Source organism: Hypomesus nipponensis, chromosome 22 (assembly GCF_054491055.1).
Source record: "Hypomesus nipponensis isolate SF chromosome 22, ASM5449105v1, whole genome shotgun sequence".
In the NCBI taxonomy this organism is placed as follows: domain Eukaryota; kingdom Metazoa; phylum Chordata; class Actinopteri; order Osmeriformes; family Osmeridae; genus Hypomesus; species Hypomesus nipponensis.
In genome coordinates this window covers 14,396,277-14,412,977 of record NC_140382.1, presented here as the reverse complement: position 1 = coordinate 14,412,977, position 16,701 = coordinate 14,396,277, and the positions used below count along the sequence as shown (strand labels likewise).

Below are 16,701 nucleotides of genomic sequence, written 5' to 3'. Positions count from 1 at the left end.
GGGGTCAGGTTGCAGCATAGTCAGATGGCATTAGGGTCAGATAGCTGAGCGGTTAGGGAATCGGGCTAGTAATCGAAAGGTTTCCGGTTTGATTCCTGGCCGTGCCAGGAAGGACGTTGCATCCTTGGGTAAGGCACTTCACCCTACTTGCTAAGAGCATGTGCTAAATGACTAAATGTAGTCAAGTAAAAGTTGGATGCTGCTTCTCCGTCAATAATAAAGGTGGTAGCGCCACTGGAAATCAGAGTTTGGGTGTAAGTGTTGTATTCAAACACTACTGACCACAAGGCTCATCTTCATTGACCACATTCCTCCCTCCTCCTTCAGCCAGCCCCTACACAGCTAAGTAAGGTGAGGGCAAACAAGTGCCCAGATGTCCCAATAGAAGGTAGGGACGACGACATGAGCTTGTGAAACCCCCATGCCCTCTCCACAATGGATAATCTCAACACATTAGGGATTTGCCTTTCCTGTTTGTCCTCACTGGTGTAAGCTGGTGTCTAGAGGTTGAAGGTGTGCGAGACAGGTGTGGGCAAGCAGACAGGCTTTCAGTTGCTTCCAACTGCAGGCCCGTGGATTGTGGAGCAGTCACAGGGAGGAGGAAAAAGGGGAGGGGAAGGATTTTGAAGGTTCAACGCGAGGGGAGGCCCAGGTCACAAGTTCACAAGTTGCTGAATCTGGCAGACTGGAGGCCCTTGTAAATGAATTCCAGTCCTGTGGCTTTGAAGTAGGTCTGTTTGTGTGCAGGTTTCTAAGCCAGATTAGGCTAAACAGGCCAGCGTAACACCAAAAGGAGGAGAAAACACTGCCTCATAACTCTGTTTGGTTAGATTTACTGTACAACCAACTTGGGTTTGTGAGTTTACTGTACGTTTATAGCGTACAGTTGGTTTCATCCCAAGAGGGAGGAAAATATGTGTTTGACTCAACAAGACGCTCTTTGTTTAACGGTCCATTATTTGTTTAACCTTCTTGTGTTTTGGACCAAAAACTCTTGTTTGGGGTTTTGCTCCATTTCCAATGTTGGGAAAATCCCAGCTCATGCCTGATAGTTTATTTCTTAAGAATTGACCCAGGATAGGTTTGCCAGCTACCTATTCTTGGCTTTGCCCATATTAAATACCAAGTATGGAGAGTTGGCAAAGGTTCCTGGAAATTGAGCAACAAAAAACAAGTTCACTAATAGATCACAGCACCAGGCTTGTGAGATTTTGTCCTCCAAATCTAAAATAAGACACTGTCTTAGTGCCACAACATAGCTGTTCTATTTAATGGCCGTTGTTCAAGACCGGGTCTTTGTCCAATCACAGAAATAGGAGGATGCAATAATTAGTCAGAATTAGCAATCATGGCCATTATTCTAGGTTTTCATAGCTCCTGTCCACTTATGTACATGTTAACATGGGGAGTGAAAGGTTTTCTGAGGAAACCAAGATAATCTGTCAGATTTGTGCTGTAAAGCCGTTCTTTTAAGCCTTGATCTTGTAATAAAAGTGTACATTTACGACGCATGACCAGACATGGCTAAGACATCTACTGCAGACCTTGATAAATGAACACTGAGTCATATTACATGACTAAGATCATACCGTATGAATTTGATTACTACCCCTTCCTCTGTTTCTCTCTCTCCCTTTTTTTTTTTTTTTTTTTTAGACAGCCAAGAATTATGGGAACTCCCGACAACCAAGATATTCCTATGTGCCTCATAACAGGCACATTGCTGGTAGATTCATGCTGGCAGACTAGCAACCCGGATTGGTTGTTTTATCTCATGCAGGTGATTAGGTCTAAGGTCGGCTCACTACTTGTGACAGTTGACTTGGTCCCTCAGGCTTAGTTTGAGACACTGCAATTACCACAAACTCTATTTACCCCATCCCCCTCTCTCCCCCAGGGATAGATGAATATCATCTGAATATGTGCTGTTGATTATCTTCTCAGTTGTGTGCTACTTACAAATGTCGCCTTTATCAAAAATAAATAATAATAAAGATCCCACAGACACTTCATTCTTTTCTCGTTTCGTCGTTTTATCATTCCATTCCGACCTCAGCTGTGCAACGTCAGCACTGAAGCCAGTGCAGTGAGCTGCAGAGAGCCTCAGACTGCTGCTTTAACTACCAGTGTATCCTGCGGAGAGGGAGCCAGCCAGATGCCTGTTACCCAGATTCAGTGTAGCACTAAAAGAAGCCTCTACCTGTGTTAGGAGAGGGAAATCTCTAGGTGCCATCCGACTTGTGCCAGTGTGTACTACTACACATTTAGCAAGAAAAGTACTGGAGGTTGAAGACAGTACAACACATGTACTGTAGATCCAGGTGATAGCGATTATGCTATCACATATGCACATTAACTGACTGCCAAACGGGATTATTACAACAAGAAAGAAAATAACTAGAAAATCAAGATGTTGTATTGGAAAAGGTCAGAGAAAGTTTGTAGGTAAGGTATAGTCAGTTTGTTAATGAGGCAACACAAACAAACCAAAAAAGCTCCTAAAAGGAATGCAATTATGGCTACAGATGGAATCACACCACAAACAAAAGCCTTGTTAGTCTGCAGATTTTCATTTTATTTCAATTGACCTTATAATACCATGATATGCCCACTTGAGATTCATATTTTTTTCCCCCATTGAAAAATGTAGCAAACATTTGTCTATAGCTAACTCTTCGGCCCTTCCTTAAATCAAAATGAAATGAGATTGGAATGGGATTCAAAATTGACTGTGACACAACTGTAACTGGACTAAGAGGCCTATCATATGTCTGTTTGCTCGGGTACTAGGGAGCACTCCCATGCCAGGGTCACCTTCGATAGAAAAGCTACTCTCTGGTGGAGCTTACTTGCTGTATATTACCCAGAACCCCCCACCCTCCGTCTCTCTTTGGGAGGTGGTGAGTGGGCGTTGCCCTGATGTTTATACTGTTTCACCGTGGTTATATAACTCATTTTTCCCTCTCTTCCCCTCACTCTCTCTTTGTCTATCTCCTTTTGTTGGTTTTAAACCAATCTACCTTTAGCTTTGTCTACATTTGGCTGTGTGGTTTACATAAGTGCTCTAGCTGACCCAGACTGAGAGAGAGAGAGACACACATGGCACCGCAGGAGCTATTGTTTGTAGAGCTGAGGGTGCTTCATTTCAGAAAGGCTGATCCACTTGTCTGAAACCCGGTGAAAATCCTCTGCGATGGGTCAGTGTATCTGACATGTAGCTCATGGATGACACACCCCCACACACATCAGCATAACCCCCCGACCTCTACACTGTACACCCTCTGTACCACAGTGGATGCTCTGTGGGCACTCTACAGGGTGTACGTGTGTCTGGGTGTGCATGTCAGAGAGAGTGGGGACAGCCTCACATGCATGACAACAGCATTGTTTGCTGTACAACAGGCTCCTTTTGTGGTCACTGTGGCTGTTGACTGTCACTGTGATGCTAATATACTTATGTGGGTCAGCAAGTTCGATTCCCTCACTTGGTACTTGTCCTGTCCACTCTCATCGCCCGTGAAATCATCTAAGGGCCTGTAATTCACCCCTAATGCATTTATGCTCGCAACCTGTGGATGACGCCTCCCCTTAATGTGTTTCTCCTTGTCCCGTCTGTTTTATGACTTCCTGTTCAGTTGCCATGGCAACAGGGCTAATGTATCCTAGACACGAAGTTCAGAGAACCTTTGACCCTTTGCTGCCTCGAGAGTCCCTATTGGACTGTGATCCATAGTGACTCACTCATGGGGGGGGGGGGGGGCAGAATAACCCCCTTTGGTTAGAGAAAGGGCCGACCAAAAAATATAATAAATTGAGACTAGGTATTAATCCCTTGGGCTAAAACCCAAATGTGAATAACTCTTGCGCTAATCCTCCCGTCCCCTTGGTTTGTAAAACAATAACTTAGACTATACATCCAACATCTCATATTTGAGTAATCTTTGCCTGGCTAACCGACCTCTGCTTGGAGATAGTCCGCGCTGACTAAGCATTCTGTGCGCGGCTGAGAAATGAGGCATATGTGTAAACGATTCGGAGTATGCTCCTAGTGTGACATCCAGATTAGTTAAAGAGAGCTGCTTTCGAATTTGAGCACACACATCTGGCCCCCGCTGGTCCCTGAACACAGACACTCTGCTTTAGTTACTTCCTCACATTGAGAATCTTTGCACCCTCAAATATCACCTATTCCCCAGAGAGAAATGGAGAGAGAGAGGTGGGACAAAGAAAGAACAAGTGAAAGAAAGACAAAAAAGGAAAAGAGAAAGAAAGATTATTATGCCTAGAGCAGTCAAGTATTTGAATGTCCTCGATTTTTCTCCCTGTTTCTCGCTGTCTATTGAGAACTGCATGCACCTCAGTCTGCACAGTCACTGTGCAGGCCAGCCCAGCTGTCTGTGTGCTAGCTTCTGGCTGTTTCATAAGCAGAGAGGGAGAATGACCTACATACAAGGCAGAGGGAGGGGAAGTCACCTTGTCTGGGGGCTGGCGGGCTTGGCGAGTGAGCTGGCTGGCGTGCGGGCGGGAGAAAGACAAGGGGTATTGGGTTTTAATTGTGACGCAGCAGAGGTAGCAACTGGCCAACCGGACTGGACCGGAAACTCTGTGTTGTTTGTTCCAGTTTGAAGCTTGTGTGTGTGTGAAGCATAGTTTGTATGTAGACTGGAGGAAACACATTCACCCAGAATGCACAGGTGAACTTGCACCCGAACAGACTAACTCCCACGTATCAAAAATGAAACAGTAACGCAGATACACGGCCCATTGCCAGATACTGTAGATCTTCTCAGACAAACACCTCACCAGAGACTCCTCTAAATGCCCTAACAAATTGAATGTGTGTGTAGATGGACGGAGGGGAATTAGATCAGTGCTCATGATTGTATCTCAGTGTGCTGTTGGTTTAGATCCCCCCCACAGTCAATCCTGAAAGAAAGTGTGTGTGTGTGTGTGTGTGTGTCTGGAAGAGAAGACAGCTCATTTGATGAGGGATGTTGGGAGAATGCTAACCAGACAATCACCTTGCGTGTTATTGATTGAGATGAGAGAGGGGTAATTAAGCAAGAAAGACGGTAGGGGAGATGCTGCTGCTGCTGTCTTAATACGACATGTCCTGTTTTTGTACCTATTCAGTTGTTCTTGTTTTGGCTTATTTGTGTGTGTGTGTGTGCGTTTGTGTGTGTATCTCTGTCAGTCTGTGGATAGTTCATTTCTACAGGGTCAATGTACTGTAGCTTCCATTCATCGTATAAATAACTAACAAAACCCTTTTGTTGAGACTTTGTTGTTATGAGATGCCCGTTCCAAGTACCAGCACCAGATGTTATATTTCTCTGCCATCTGAACTTCTTATACAGATTGTTAATATGTGCTGTTCAAGACTCTGCATACTGCACTGCTGTACGTTTACATCCTTCACTAAGACCTGTAAGCCATGTGCCACCAACTCAAAGGGTCACTTTCAGAGCGATACACAAAATCGTTGTTGTGAAAACTGGAGAAAGAAACTGTCAGGTTTCAGTGGACAACAATCAATTACTGCTAAACTGAGTCAGCCCAAAAATATTTTGGGAAGTTCGCCTGGGTACCTTACCTACCAAATATACTTATTTCCTTCTCTTTCTCCTCTCCTCCATCAGATCCATCCCTTTCTCTTACTCTGGGGATCTGGGAGATTGATTTAATGGAGGGATGTCACTTAAATTATACATTTGAACCTGATTTTGCTAATTACATAAGCACTCATGGACTCACGCATTTTTCTCCAATGACTGAATACAATTGGCTGACTGACTAATGAACACACGTGTCCTGAATTGACTTTTTTTGTGTGCATAATACACTTTACATAAATTGCCTCACAAATAGGTGGAGTTATGTCGCAATTAGTAATGGCAAATTAAAAGGGAAGCATTCTTAGGCTGTGCTTGACTTGACTGTGGACTGTAGGAGGCGGCAGGAGGAGGAGCATGCACCCGTATACATCATTGGAACCGAAGTGGGAAAAGGTCAGCTGCTTCAGGTTCCTTGGGGTAAACATCAGCGATGATCTCACCTGGTCTGCTCACACGGAAAAGGTGGTCAAAGCGTCAGTGTTGCCCTGCGTAGTGTGGTCAGGTCCGCTGAGTTCATCATTGGCAGGAAGCTCCCTGCCCTACAGGACACCTACCACACACGATGCCTCAGGAAAGCTGGCAGGATTCTAAGAGACTCTTACCACCAATCCTTCAGTCTTTTTACTCTGTTACCTTCTGGCAGGCGATCCTGAAGCATTTGGTCTCGCACACGAAGACTGGACTACAGATTCTTTCCAAGGGCCATCAGGCTTTTGAATGAACATTGATATGGACATTGATACACTGTTGACACTTCTCACTAGCCATTGTCACTTTCAGCCACTGGTTGCACTTTCAGCTGCTGGTTGCATCAGCAATTTTGCTATAACTGTACCCCACTTGTCTTAGGTTAGTATAGGTAATTAGGTTAGTATAGGTAAATATATATATTAGAGGTTTAGTATAACATATTATACATAACTTTGTATATTAGGAGGTTTATTATATTATATTTTAGTTTATCATAGGTGTAATCTATGTTCTGAGTACTCATATTCCATGTTATGCTAGGTTGCTTTGCGTTGTCTTGTCCGAAGAATTTCAGTGCCCAGTCTGAACTTCTGTTGATCTGACAATAAAATACTTGAACTTGTTACAGAGGGGTCAAGACGGTTACATGTGTCATCAGTAAATGGAGACCCGGACGGTCTATGACTAAGTCATTATCTTGGTCTTCAATAACGGGTTTAACTTTTGGGCCCCTGAGGATGATTAACTAGATTGTGTGTTAAGAAACAGAACAGGATGTAAACAATGAGCCTGGCCCTGAGCATGAAGTAGCATTCTCCTGACAATAGGTCAGCTGATTGATCTGGCTTTCCTCAATGGCAGTCAAAACAAAAACAGTTCATAAAGAAACGTGTTCATCCCCTAAAGATGTCCAGACTTAGGGTTAAGTATTGTGGTACTTAAAAGAGTATTAAACAGAGTTGTTTAAACTCCCTAGCTAATGTTCCTTTCAAATTTATGTAATTAAAGCCTAAACCCCTAACTAGACAAAACTACATTTTGTGCCTTTAAAATTGCTAAAATGTGTCTTGACATCCTCCAGTGTTGTACTTACCTTTGACCATGAAAGCTTTTGTGCTTAAGATGTGCTGATTATTTCAGGTGTCTGTGTTTACTTTGCTCTGGGTACAAAGATCCATTGTTTATTTTGACCCTAACCCTATCTCTCTGACCCATGACCACAGTCAAAACAGACAGATAAACAGTGGGGAGTGAAAATCTGAAAAAACAAACAGGCGTTGTGTTGTTACTCCTCATCTTTGACCTACTGGATACCAGCTATAGTAGTATGACAGCCTGCTTCATGCAGTTAAATGCAATTTCATGTCCCTGCTGTCTCATGTTCTATCTCAAGTATCTAGTTGAATCTTTCTCAATCTAAATGTGACATTGAAGGTCATTTTCCGCTCATCTTTCTCCTCTTTGATCTTTGTTTTTATCAGCCTGTTGGTCACCTCATTAATGATGACGGTCGGTGTCAACTCTCCTTACCAGGGTTATACTAGAACTCTAGCAGCGCTAACCCCTTCTGTTTTGGGTTGGCATGTCCCTTAAGGACTAGAAACGTTCCTGCACATCGTCTAGGGTGGGAACGTTCCACTGCGTTCCAGACATCAGCCTCATAATGTTGCCGTTTGACCTTATTTTGGTTCGGCGATAGCTTTTGCGATGAAGCTAAAGGACATGTCTTTATGTGTTTCTGCTTCCACAGCTCATCGCTGAGGCAACCGTCATCAACTGCCAAGGTGTGTCTGGTGTGCGGGGACGAAGCCTCGGGATGTCACTATGGAGTGGTCACATGCGGCAGCTGCAAAGTCTTCTTCAAGAGAGCAGTAGAAGGTATGGTTTATAATTTGACGTTTATTATCAGAACAACAACGATCGTCTACTGTTGGTTGGAGTTTAAGTGTAAACACTTGGTACTGCCCTCTTCAAAATGACAGGTCTGTGTGTGGAATTCAAACTGTATAACGATTATGCCATAAATAAAAAAAAACAGTACATTATTTTTAAAAGCCTACATGCTGTTGGTGGCTTTATAGCATTACAATAATTAGCAACCATAATAGTCATTTGGGTTGTGTCTGTACTCCAACCCCTTTATTTGAAGCAGCAGGTGAAAACGCTGCTGCATATCCATGTGACAGTTGGCAAAAAAGTGCAGAAGACTTGCACAGAAATGGTTTATATTCCCCAGTCAGTTCATGCAGGCTTTCAGACCAGGTTTTGTAGAAGGTCATAAACTGATGTAGGTGAGTTTAGTATTTTTGCCCCCAAACGGGTGGGTTGGCTCTAGAATGATATCTCTCATCAAGAGAACCATTATTCTAAATATGTGAGTTGGACATCTTGACTTGTATTTTACAATGTTTATAGCCCAGGTTGAATGCACAGCCATTAACATCCTCATGCACAGTATGCAGTTACTGGTTACTGCTCTATACTTCATCTTTGCCTACAGGAAATCACCAGGTTAAAAATCTGCATTTTATTTCTGCCTCTTTCCTGAGGCATAGGTCTTAACTCATTTTAGGGCAGCGTTTGAATGTAAAACACACTCACACATTTCAGCAAAGCAACCAAACAAGCAGACACAATGAGGCAGGCAGTCAGCCAGTCAGCAAACCAGCCACAGTCCTGGAGGGTGTTTCCCCAAATCTTGAGAGGAACAACAGTCAAGTCTTATCAAATCATGTCCTAATTCGATGACATTTACAGTCAATATGTTGCCCTCCAAACTGAATTATGCCCCCCAATGCTTATCGAATCAGAAATGCCATCGTTCTGCTCCAAGTGTGCCTAAAGGGAAGGAGTCACAAATGACAAATTAATCTCTGTGGATTTGTGTTCCGTCATAGATGTCTGTGAGAATCTACTTCATGGATGAATTCCCCAGTCTCTTCAGCTTAGTTATTCTTGTTATTATAGTATTAAAATATTTGAGTTATTATTGTCCACAGATCTATGCTCAAACACACTGGATATGCTTAGAGCAAAGTGCCAACCAAGAAGAGGTAGACGTATGTGGAATCTCACTCCCACAGCTCCAATTGAACCAACTACTGTCTCATTATCTTGTTCAATCAACTTACACCCAACATTATTATGTCCTTACGCTCCATATCATTCTCCATGTATGGTACGCTTCTTCTGTGACCACACAGAGCAAAAATACAAGCTTGAAGAAACCATTTAGGGGGATTGACATGTATTCTATGCTTCATTTAGCACGAGGTGCAAGCTAATGAAGTACTTTGTTGGTACACTAGATCCCAGTTTATTCCCAGGATTCCAAGCTACTAAACATCCCTGTGGGGCTAAGGACTTGACAAGGGTGAGCTTGCACACCACCATGTATGTCGCATGCCAACAAAGAGGTGCGCTAGTTTCCTGGTGCTTCAGTTACCTCACCTGACCTGGAGTCAGCTGCAAACACAAAATAGAGAAAAGGTAAAAAGGAAAAAGGTTGAATGGAGAGAGAAAGGTAGCACAAAGAGAGGGGGGCCTATTTAAAGTACAAACAGATAGAGGACAGAAGGGAGGATGGGAAGTAAGGAAGGAGACAGAAGTAAAGTGGAGGGAGATAGAGGCAGAATGTAGGGGCAGAGATGGAGTGAGTGGGTGGGAGCGGGGAAGGAGAGGGTGAAAGAAAGAGAAAGGGGAGGGGGATAAAGAGAATGAGCTGAAGCGATGTGTCAGCAGTGAGCTCTGAAGGAGTGTAAGTGGGGATGTGAGTAGACGTTCCACTCCTTCCTCTCCCTCCTTCCTCCTCCGCTCACAAAAATCTGAGGCTTTTGTGGGTGAGATATGAGAGGTGACTTCACAGCTCGGGCATCAGTGCAGCTGGGGGAATAATCACACTTCATTTCTGCAAAACTTGGCTAACAACAGTCTCCCTCCAAGATTGTTCAGGCTCATTAGTCCAGTTCTACTGACTCAGACTTGATTATGAAGCTAATTGACTAGCATGTGTTGGCTAGCATGTGTTGACTAGCAAGTGTTGACTAGTATGTGTTGGCTAGCATGTGTTAAACCATGCCGAGGAGATGACTTCACATTGCATGTGGCCTACCAAAGGTAGAGAAGATCTTCCAGAGAGAGCTTTTCCTTTAGTCAAATACTATTTCAAATTCCACTAACTAGCTAGCTAGCTAACTAAATACTGTAACTAACTTAACTAAAGTGGTGCTCAATTAGGCTTTCCTGGCACAATGCAAACCAATAGTCCCACACAATACCAATATATTTTGGACTTAAAGAAATCCTCAATAACACTACATTTCAACTGGGCTTTTTACCAGACCAGCTTTCTTCGCCACCCGTGACAATCTGTCATGGCAGGTTTAGCACTCTGAGACAATTTTCCTTAGCCGTTGTTCTCTCATTCAGAGCTAATCTCAAGTTGTGCTACAGAGATCCACATTGCAGGGATACTACATTTGAAATTTGCATCAGTGTAATCTAGCGTGTATCTTTTATTCAAGGCGATATGATGTATTGTCTTCTCAATGCAAATGAGCAAACAATGCATTCTTTATGGAAAGTCCAGCCACAGCTGCTCATGACTCAAGAGGTTTTGGTTAATGTACTGAAGACTATATTTTACCAAGCCTAGATCTCTTTGTACTGTATAAACATATATTAATTATTTTAACAAACAAATACTCAGATTCCTAACATTTTTTCCCACAGATACAATGTTTAACAATAGATGTTTATCTTCTGTCAATAATTTACATTCTCACCTTCTAGGGGACTACCCACCACTCAACCCACCACTGTGGATCTTTGTGTGTGTGTGTGTGTGCGGGCACGTGTAGATACAAGCCAGTTGTATCCGGTCTCTATGTGGCTAGTTGGAAAACTTTGACAGTCTAACTATTCTGTGCTAACTGTTTTCCCCAAAATATCACGTGGCTTGGTTTTAGATGTACTCATCTAAGTGAAATCTTTTTCTATTTGGCTGGAAGCAACTGAACACTGAATGGCAAAGTTTACAGGGACAACAACCAGCCTTGTTAAAGGCTGGCTGGAGACTGGTTACCATGACGCTGATGTGCTATCTGTCCCGCCTCTCCTGCATGGGGCATCTGAGGACAAGCCTGGTACAGTTTAAACACTGAGTGATGTGCCAATGTACCAATGAGATATAGTTCCAGGAGAATGTCCCCCCCCCACCCCCCTCCCTCAATTCTACATCACAGAAGGTTAGGGTTGCCTGGGGGGTGTGAGTATCAAATAACTGCAGCTTGGAAGTTAGCCATGGTCTCTAAAACCCTTCAATTATGTTTATAATGTCCTTTGATAAGGTGATTAACATAGTCAGCACACTACTGGGATCACTGTTATATCGTACACACGCACACACGTTAAACAGAAACAGATGAATGACAAATTGGAACTTTCCGCAACACTGGAAACAGATGCCATAAGCCTGAACAGGCTCGAACATTTGAAGGAATTGAACACAGCACATTCCAAACCTGCATAATAGTTCTGAATGTTTATGCGACCACAATAACGGCCACCAATAACAAGAAATCTAAAACATGAACGTATGGTTGGTATTGCGGATAACCAACAGTCCCAGGGCGGGCTTTAGAGCAATCCATACAATCTGCTTTAGACTGGAATTAATACCACAACCTAAATTTAAGTGTGTCACCCACAAATAATAACCCTAAGGAAAAGCAGCTTGCGGTGGCCCACCTGTACTTTAATCCAGAAGACCAGTTAGAACAACAGTACAGGGTCTTGATGGCAAAGGACTTTGATACACCTGACCTAAATAAACATGTATAGGATATTGTGTGTCAGGGTGGGGGGCGGAGGGTGCTGGCTAGACTTCAGAGTGTGTCTGACGATGGTCCCCAAAGCTGACAGAACATAAAACCCAAAGCCACAGTAGACACTCTTAAGGTTTGCCTTTGCCTCACAGTGAAATGGGAGCAAATGAAAATACATCATAATGGCTATATTTCATAGGTTGAGCAATTGAATTATTGAACACACAAACCTCAAGTGTCCTTAATTGACCTTGGCCTGGGGTAAACCAAGCCACACGTGCATGGCCCTGTGGCACTGAGAGGGGGAATAATATCAAACCATCTCTTCCTCAAACGATGCCATACCTTTGTTCTTTGACATCAATGCAAAATGGGTTGGCGGTGCTTGGCAGGATACATCTTTTGTGTTTAACCAAATAGGACACCAAATCTGATCTTTTTTTATCTGTGTTTTCACAAGCGATCGGTTTGCTGTTGATACGGTTTGGTGTGTTTGCGTGTCGGTTGATTGTTGATTATTGTATGTATGTTCTATGTGCTGTGTGCGTGTACCGTGTGGCAAGTTGATATCTTAGACTTGTTCAAAGGCATGTTGTCTTCATTGTCTTCATTATTTAGTCTGCACCTCATATATCAAGTTAGACAAACCATGTATTATGTGCCACCCGTGCAATTAGACCAGACATGTATCTGCAAGAGCTACAGTATAAAATTGCACAGAACTACTTGCAAAACAAGAGAATATTTATGAAATGACATTCATGATGAGCACCTGTGACTCAGGTGACTCAGCACCTGATGAGGTGAGGAACAGGAAAGTCCAAAACCACCAAAACAGGAAGTGATGATTACAGTGTTTGCATCAGGGGGCAATGGGAAACAGGAGATGGAAAAGGACGTTTGTGCACCAATTTAGGTGGTGGAAGATAAGAGCCATTTACTCTGATTTGTCTTGAACTTGACTAACTTTCTAGCGTTTTCTGAAAACCACAGCTGCGGCAGGAGAGTGGCTCTTCCTCAAATAGAAAATCTATTAAATAAGCTCTTTCATGGACGTCCAAACTGAATATTGGCTAATTTGGGCTAGTCAGAGTAGGCTAGAGAGGGAGAGATGAAAAGAGGGAGAGACAGAGAAAGATAAGAGAAGGAAAGATAAGAGAGAGAATGAGAGGAAAGATAAAACTGGGAAGCGACTTGACCTCTTTGTTAAATCAGTGCAGCTTTCTCAGTACAAATACATAAAATAGCATCAAATGACTGTACCATGTATGAAATGTCTGCAGTTCTCACGCGTTATCCTAGTTACACACTATAACCCCAGCTAATAAAAGCCTACTGTTCAAAGTTCAACAATATTATTGTACATCCTGGATGTCATACTGTATGCTTTTCTGACAGACGACACCTTGGTGAAGCTTGAAAGCAATATTTATGGTTTCTTCTGATGGCTTGCCTACTGTCAGGCATTGAGTATAGCGAAAACAACATTGAGCAGCATAGCCAACAACATTGAGTGTAGCCTACAACATTCAGTTAAGCCTACAACATCAGAATCCCACCGCTCCTTAGCCAGGGGCTTGCATACAAGACGTTCTCTCTCCCTTAGCAGGACCTCCTCACAACTGCACTGCTCTAGGACTTGACAAGCTGACTTTTTCTGCACAGCAGGCGGTTTCCAGGTTTGTGACGTCACTGGCTAAAAGCAGAGATGGGTATACTCCATTAATGAAGTCCCAGGGTTGCCATGTTCTGAAATGGTCAACTGTTCCTCAAGGTACTTACCAGTGGGTACTGGTATAAATGTTCTGATAAATACCTAATTCCAGTAATATTACAAGATAATAATAATTGTATTACAAAATACAATTTTGGGGGAGGAATGCATCGATCAAATGTAAAGTACATAATTTTCTTAAGATTCCATGATAAGATGTCATTGCTTCCTTTGTGTATGAAAAGCATTATAAAGTAATAATGATGTCCCATTAAAATGTGTATTACTTCAGGAAAGGCTGCCTTGAAAACAAACGCACAAAGTTGCATGAGTTTTTGAACAAACAAGCATTCAAACAGACAAACTGTCCAGAGAAGCAATACATGGAAATGCATTGCTTATCAGCAAAAGCACCTCTGGTAAATGTTGAGAAACACAAAAGACCTCATTCAGAGGGAGGACACACACACTTGGAAAGACAGATATAGTTAGAAACAGACAGATATAGTTAGAAACACACTGACACATGCCTTTGTGGATGCATACTAACACATTGCTTCACACAGACACACAACATATCCTAAAAAAAATTGACTTTATGAGAATTTGCGCATTTCTGCGGTATTAGACAATTATTAACACGACTCTTGGGAACGAGTCGGGACGCTCGACAGAAGGGTTGCAGTGTTTTCCCAACTGACAATTGGCTGGCTCTGTCCGAGCAAGAGAGGGGCGGGGGCCGAGAGGGGGGTGGGTCGACGTTGTGTTTCCTGTGTCGCAGTTTACTGTTTTTCAGAGCAAGAAAAATGGGCTTATGTAACGGTCATGTGACTTTGCCAGAAATAGTGGTGAGGCTGGACTACAGCTGCTGCCTCTCCCCCTGCAGTTCAGTTTCTTGGAGTTTGGCAACACTCAGACACACACACACACACACACACTGCACAGCTTCTCCTGGTCCCTACAACAACTTAGACTCTTTCAGCACTCTTTCAGCACACACACACACACACACACACAGTAAAAACGTGCAATGAAGCATACACATGCACGCAGTGACGCATGCACATGCACAGGGATGCACAATTCTGTATGCACACACATACTTCCATGCAAACGTGCACACACACACACACACACACACCTAACACAAAAACTGTCTCACACTAATCCAGACATGCAATATGCATGCATGCGCACTCTCCCACACACTGAAAGACAAATTCTAATGCATACACACTCAATACATGGGCCCTATCCACGCGTGGCTGCACAAATACTTTCAAACGTGTGCTTGAAGATGCTAAAGCACTCAATCAGACCTGATGTGTGTGTGCCCATTTCCATTGTCTTTTGTGCCTCCCTTCTTGCCTGATTATACCAGCTCTGGTGTGTGTGTGCAGGGGTGAGAGAAGCAGTGTGTTTGACGCCACCACGCCATGCAAGCGCTTCGGTTGTCCCTGGACTTGCATACGCGTTGTGTGCGTGCAGCTATGTGTGTGTGTGTGTGTCTCTGCGTGGGCGGCGCTCTGAGGCTGGCGGACGTGTGGAGAGGGGAAGAAGAGAGGGATGGAGACGGAGGGATAGAAGAGGAGGAGGCGGAGGGAGGAGAAGTGTAGAGGAGGAGAGGAGGCGTACAGTGAGGAGCAAGTGGAGCGGAAGGAAGCCCTCTGAAATGGGAGATCATTGAGTTTGGCTGAAGGCTAGACAGGGAGGCAGGAGGGACTCGCACCACGTTAGCATCACTGTCAACACTAGCCTAACCACGGCCAGTACCTCCGCTTCAACGCATTCTAGGAAAAAAAAACAACAACTCTGGTGCATGAATTAGATATAGTCTTCTTTTTCTTTTTTCTCTCCATAGCTTTCCCTCACGCACATGCCCCAGATCCTTCAGTGAAATCATCAAGGGTGTTTTCTTAAGGAAATACCACAGTGGAATAGTCCCTTTGCTCATGTGTCATGTACGACATTGGAAACTTGAAAGGAAGAACTGCTCTGCATCTTCTCTTTGAGATACTACATTTAAGATGTCTTTGAGTGTATATGGTCCTACACTAAAGGGGTTTGTGTAGCTCACTGACATAATTAATAGTCTTTGTGTATCAGGTGTTACTAATGAGGGCGTTCTTTGGCCTCCCTCACAATACTATAATGAACCTTTTTCCCCCCATTATAGTTGCCTTGCATGTGTCTCTATGCTAAGAGCACTTCCTGTCTCTGTTTCCCCAGGGCAACACAACTACTTGTGTGCCGGGAGGAACGACTGCATCATCGATAAAATTCGAAGGAAAAACTGCCCTGCGTGCCGTGTACGGAAGTGTCTCCAGGCTGGGATGAACCTGGGAGGTATGGCACAGTTCTTGCTCACATTACCCCCCCCCAACTCGACTACTTGCTCCACATCAGCGTCTTATGACTCATCGTTTGAGTCAGCATTTTCTTGCGTATCTCGCTCTGCTGATGAAAGGTGAAAAGGTGAAAAATTTGATGAAGAAAAAAAAATACTTGTGCTGTCATAACGTTTGTGTGAAATCTGCCCATAAGACTTCTAGGTTTTGCTGGGTGATGATTGAATATTGGGGGGGCTTTGGAATGTTAAGGTAGAAAGCATAACGTGTAGGCGACTTAGCTAAACGTAAACAGCAATGTGGATACGTGCAGAAGTTTTCTTAGGATCGTCGTTTTGTCAAGTTTACCTAAGTCAAGTGTATGTAATGGTTAATTTAGACCGCCAATGTCAAAATAGTGTCAACTTGTTTTTGGTAAATGTACACATACAAGTTATATACTGGATAATATATGACTCCTCTTGCCCTGCGTGGAGGGAACAGACAACCCCAACAGACAATATCTTGTACCGTATTTCCCCCCCTTACCATTACGCAATTTACTATACAGACCTATTGTTTTGGTATCCCTTCCCAGCTTAACTACTGTATGTTTTCAACAATGAGCAGTCTCTAAAGTCCTGACTCACATCCGAACACGCATTCCCCTTAAAAGTTACAACTTCCCCAGAATGGCTACTTCCTCAGGGGATAAAAGCAACAGTGACATTAGTTTTTCCTCTGAAAAG

At 43.4% G+C, this 16,701-nt stretch overlaps 1 protein-coding gene across 1 annotated transcript in view; it reads left to right on the top strand.

The window, feature by feature from the left end:
* nr3c2 (nuclear receptor subfamily 3, group C, member 2) overlaps positions 1-16,701 on the top strand; it is a 57,450-nt gene that overhangs the window by 25,283 nt on the left and 15,466 nt on the right. The window contains exons 3-4 of the mRNA XM_084687388.1: positions 7,837-7,964; positions 15,855-15,971. Of these exons, the coding sequence (XP_084543514.1) occupies positions 7,837-7,964; positions 15,855-15,971 (245 nt within the window). The remainder of the gene's footprint in view (positions 1-7,836; positions 7,965-15,854; positions 15,972-16,701) is intronic.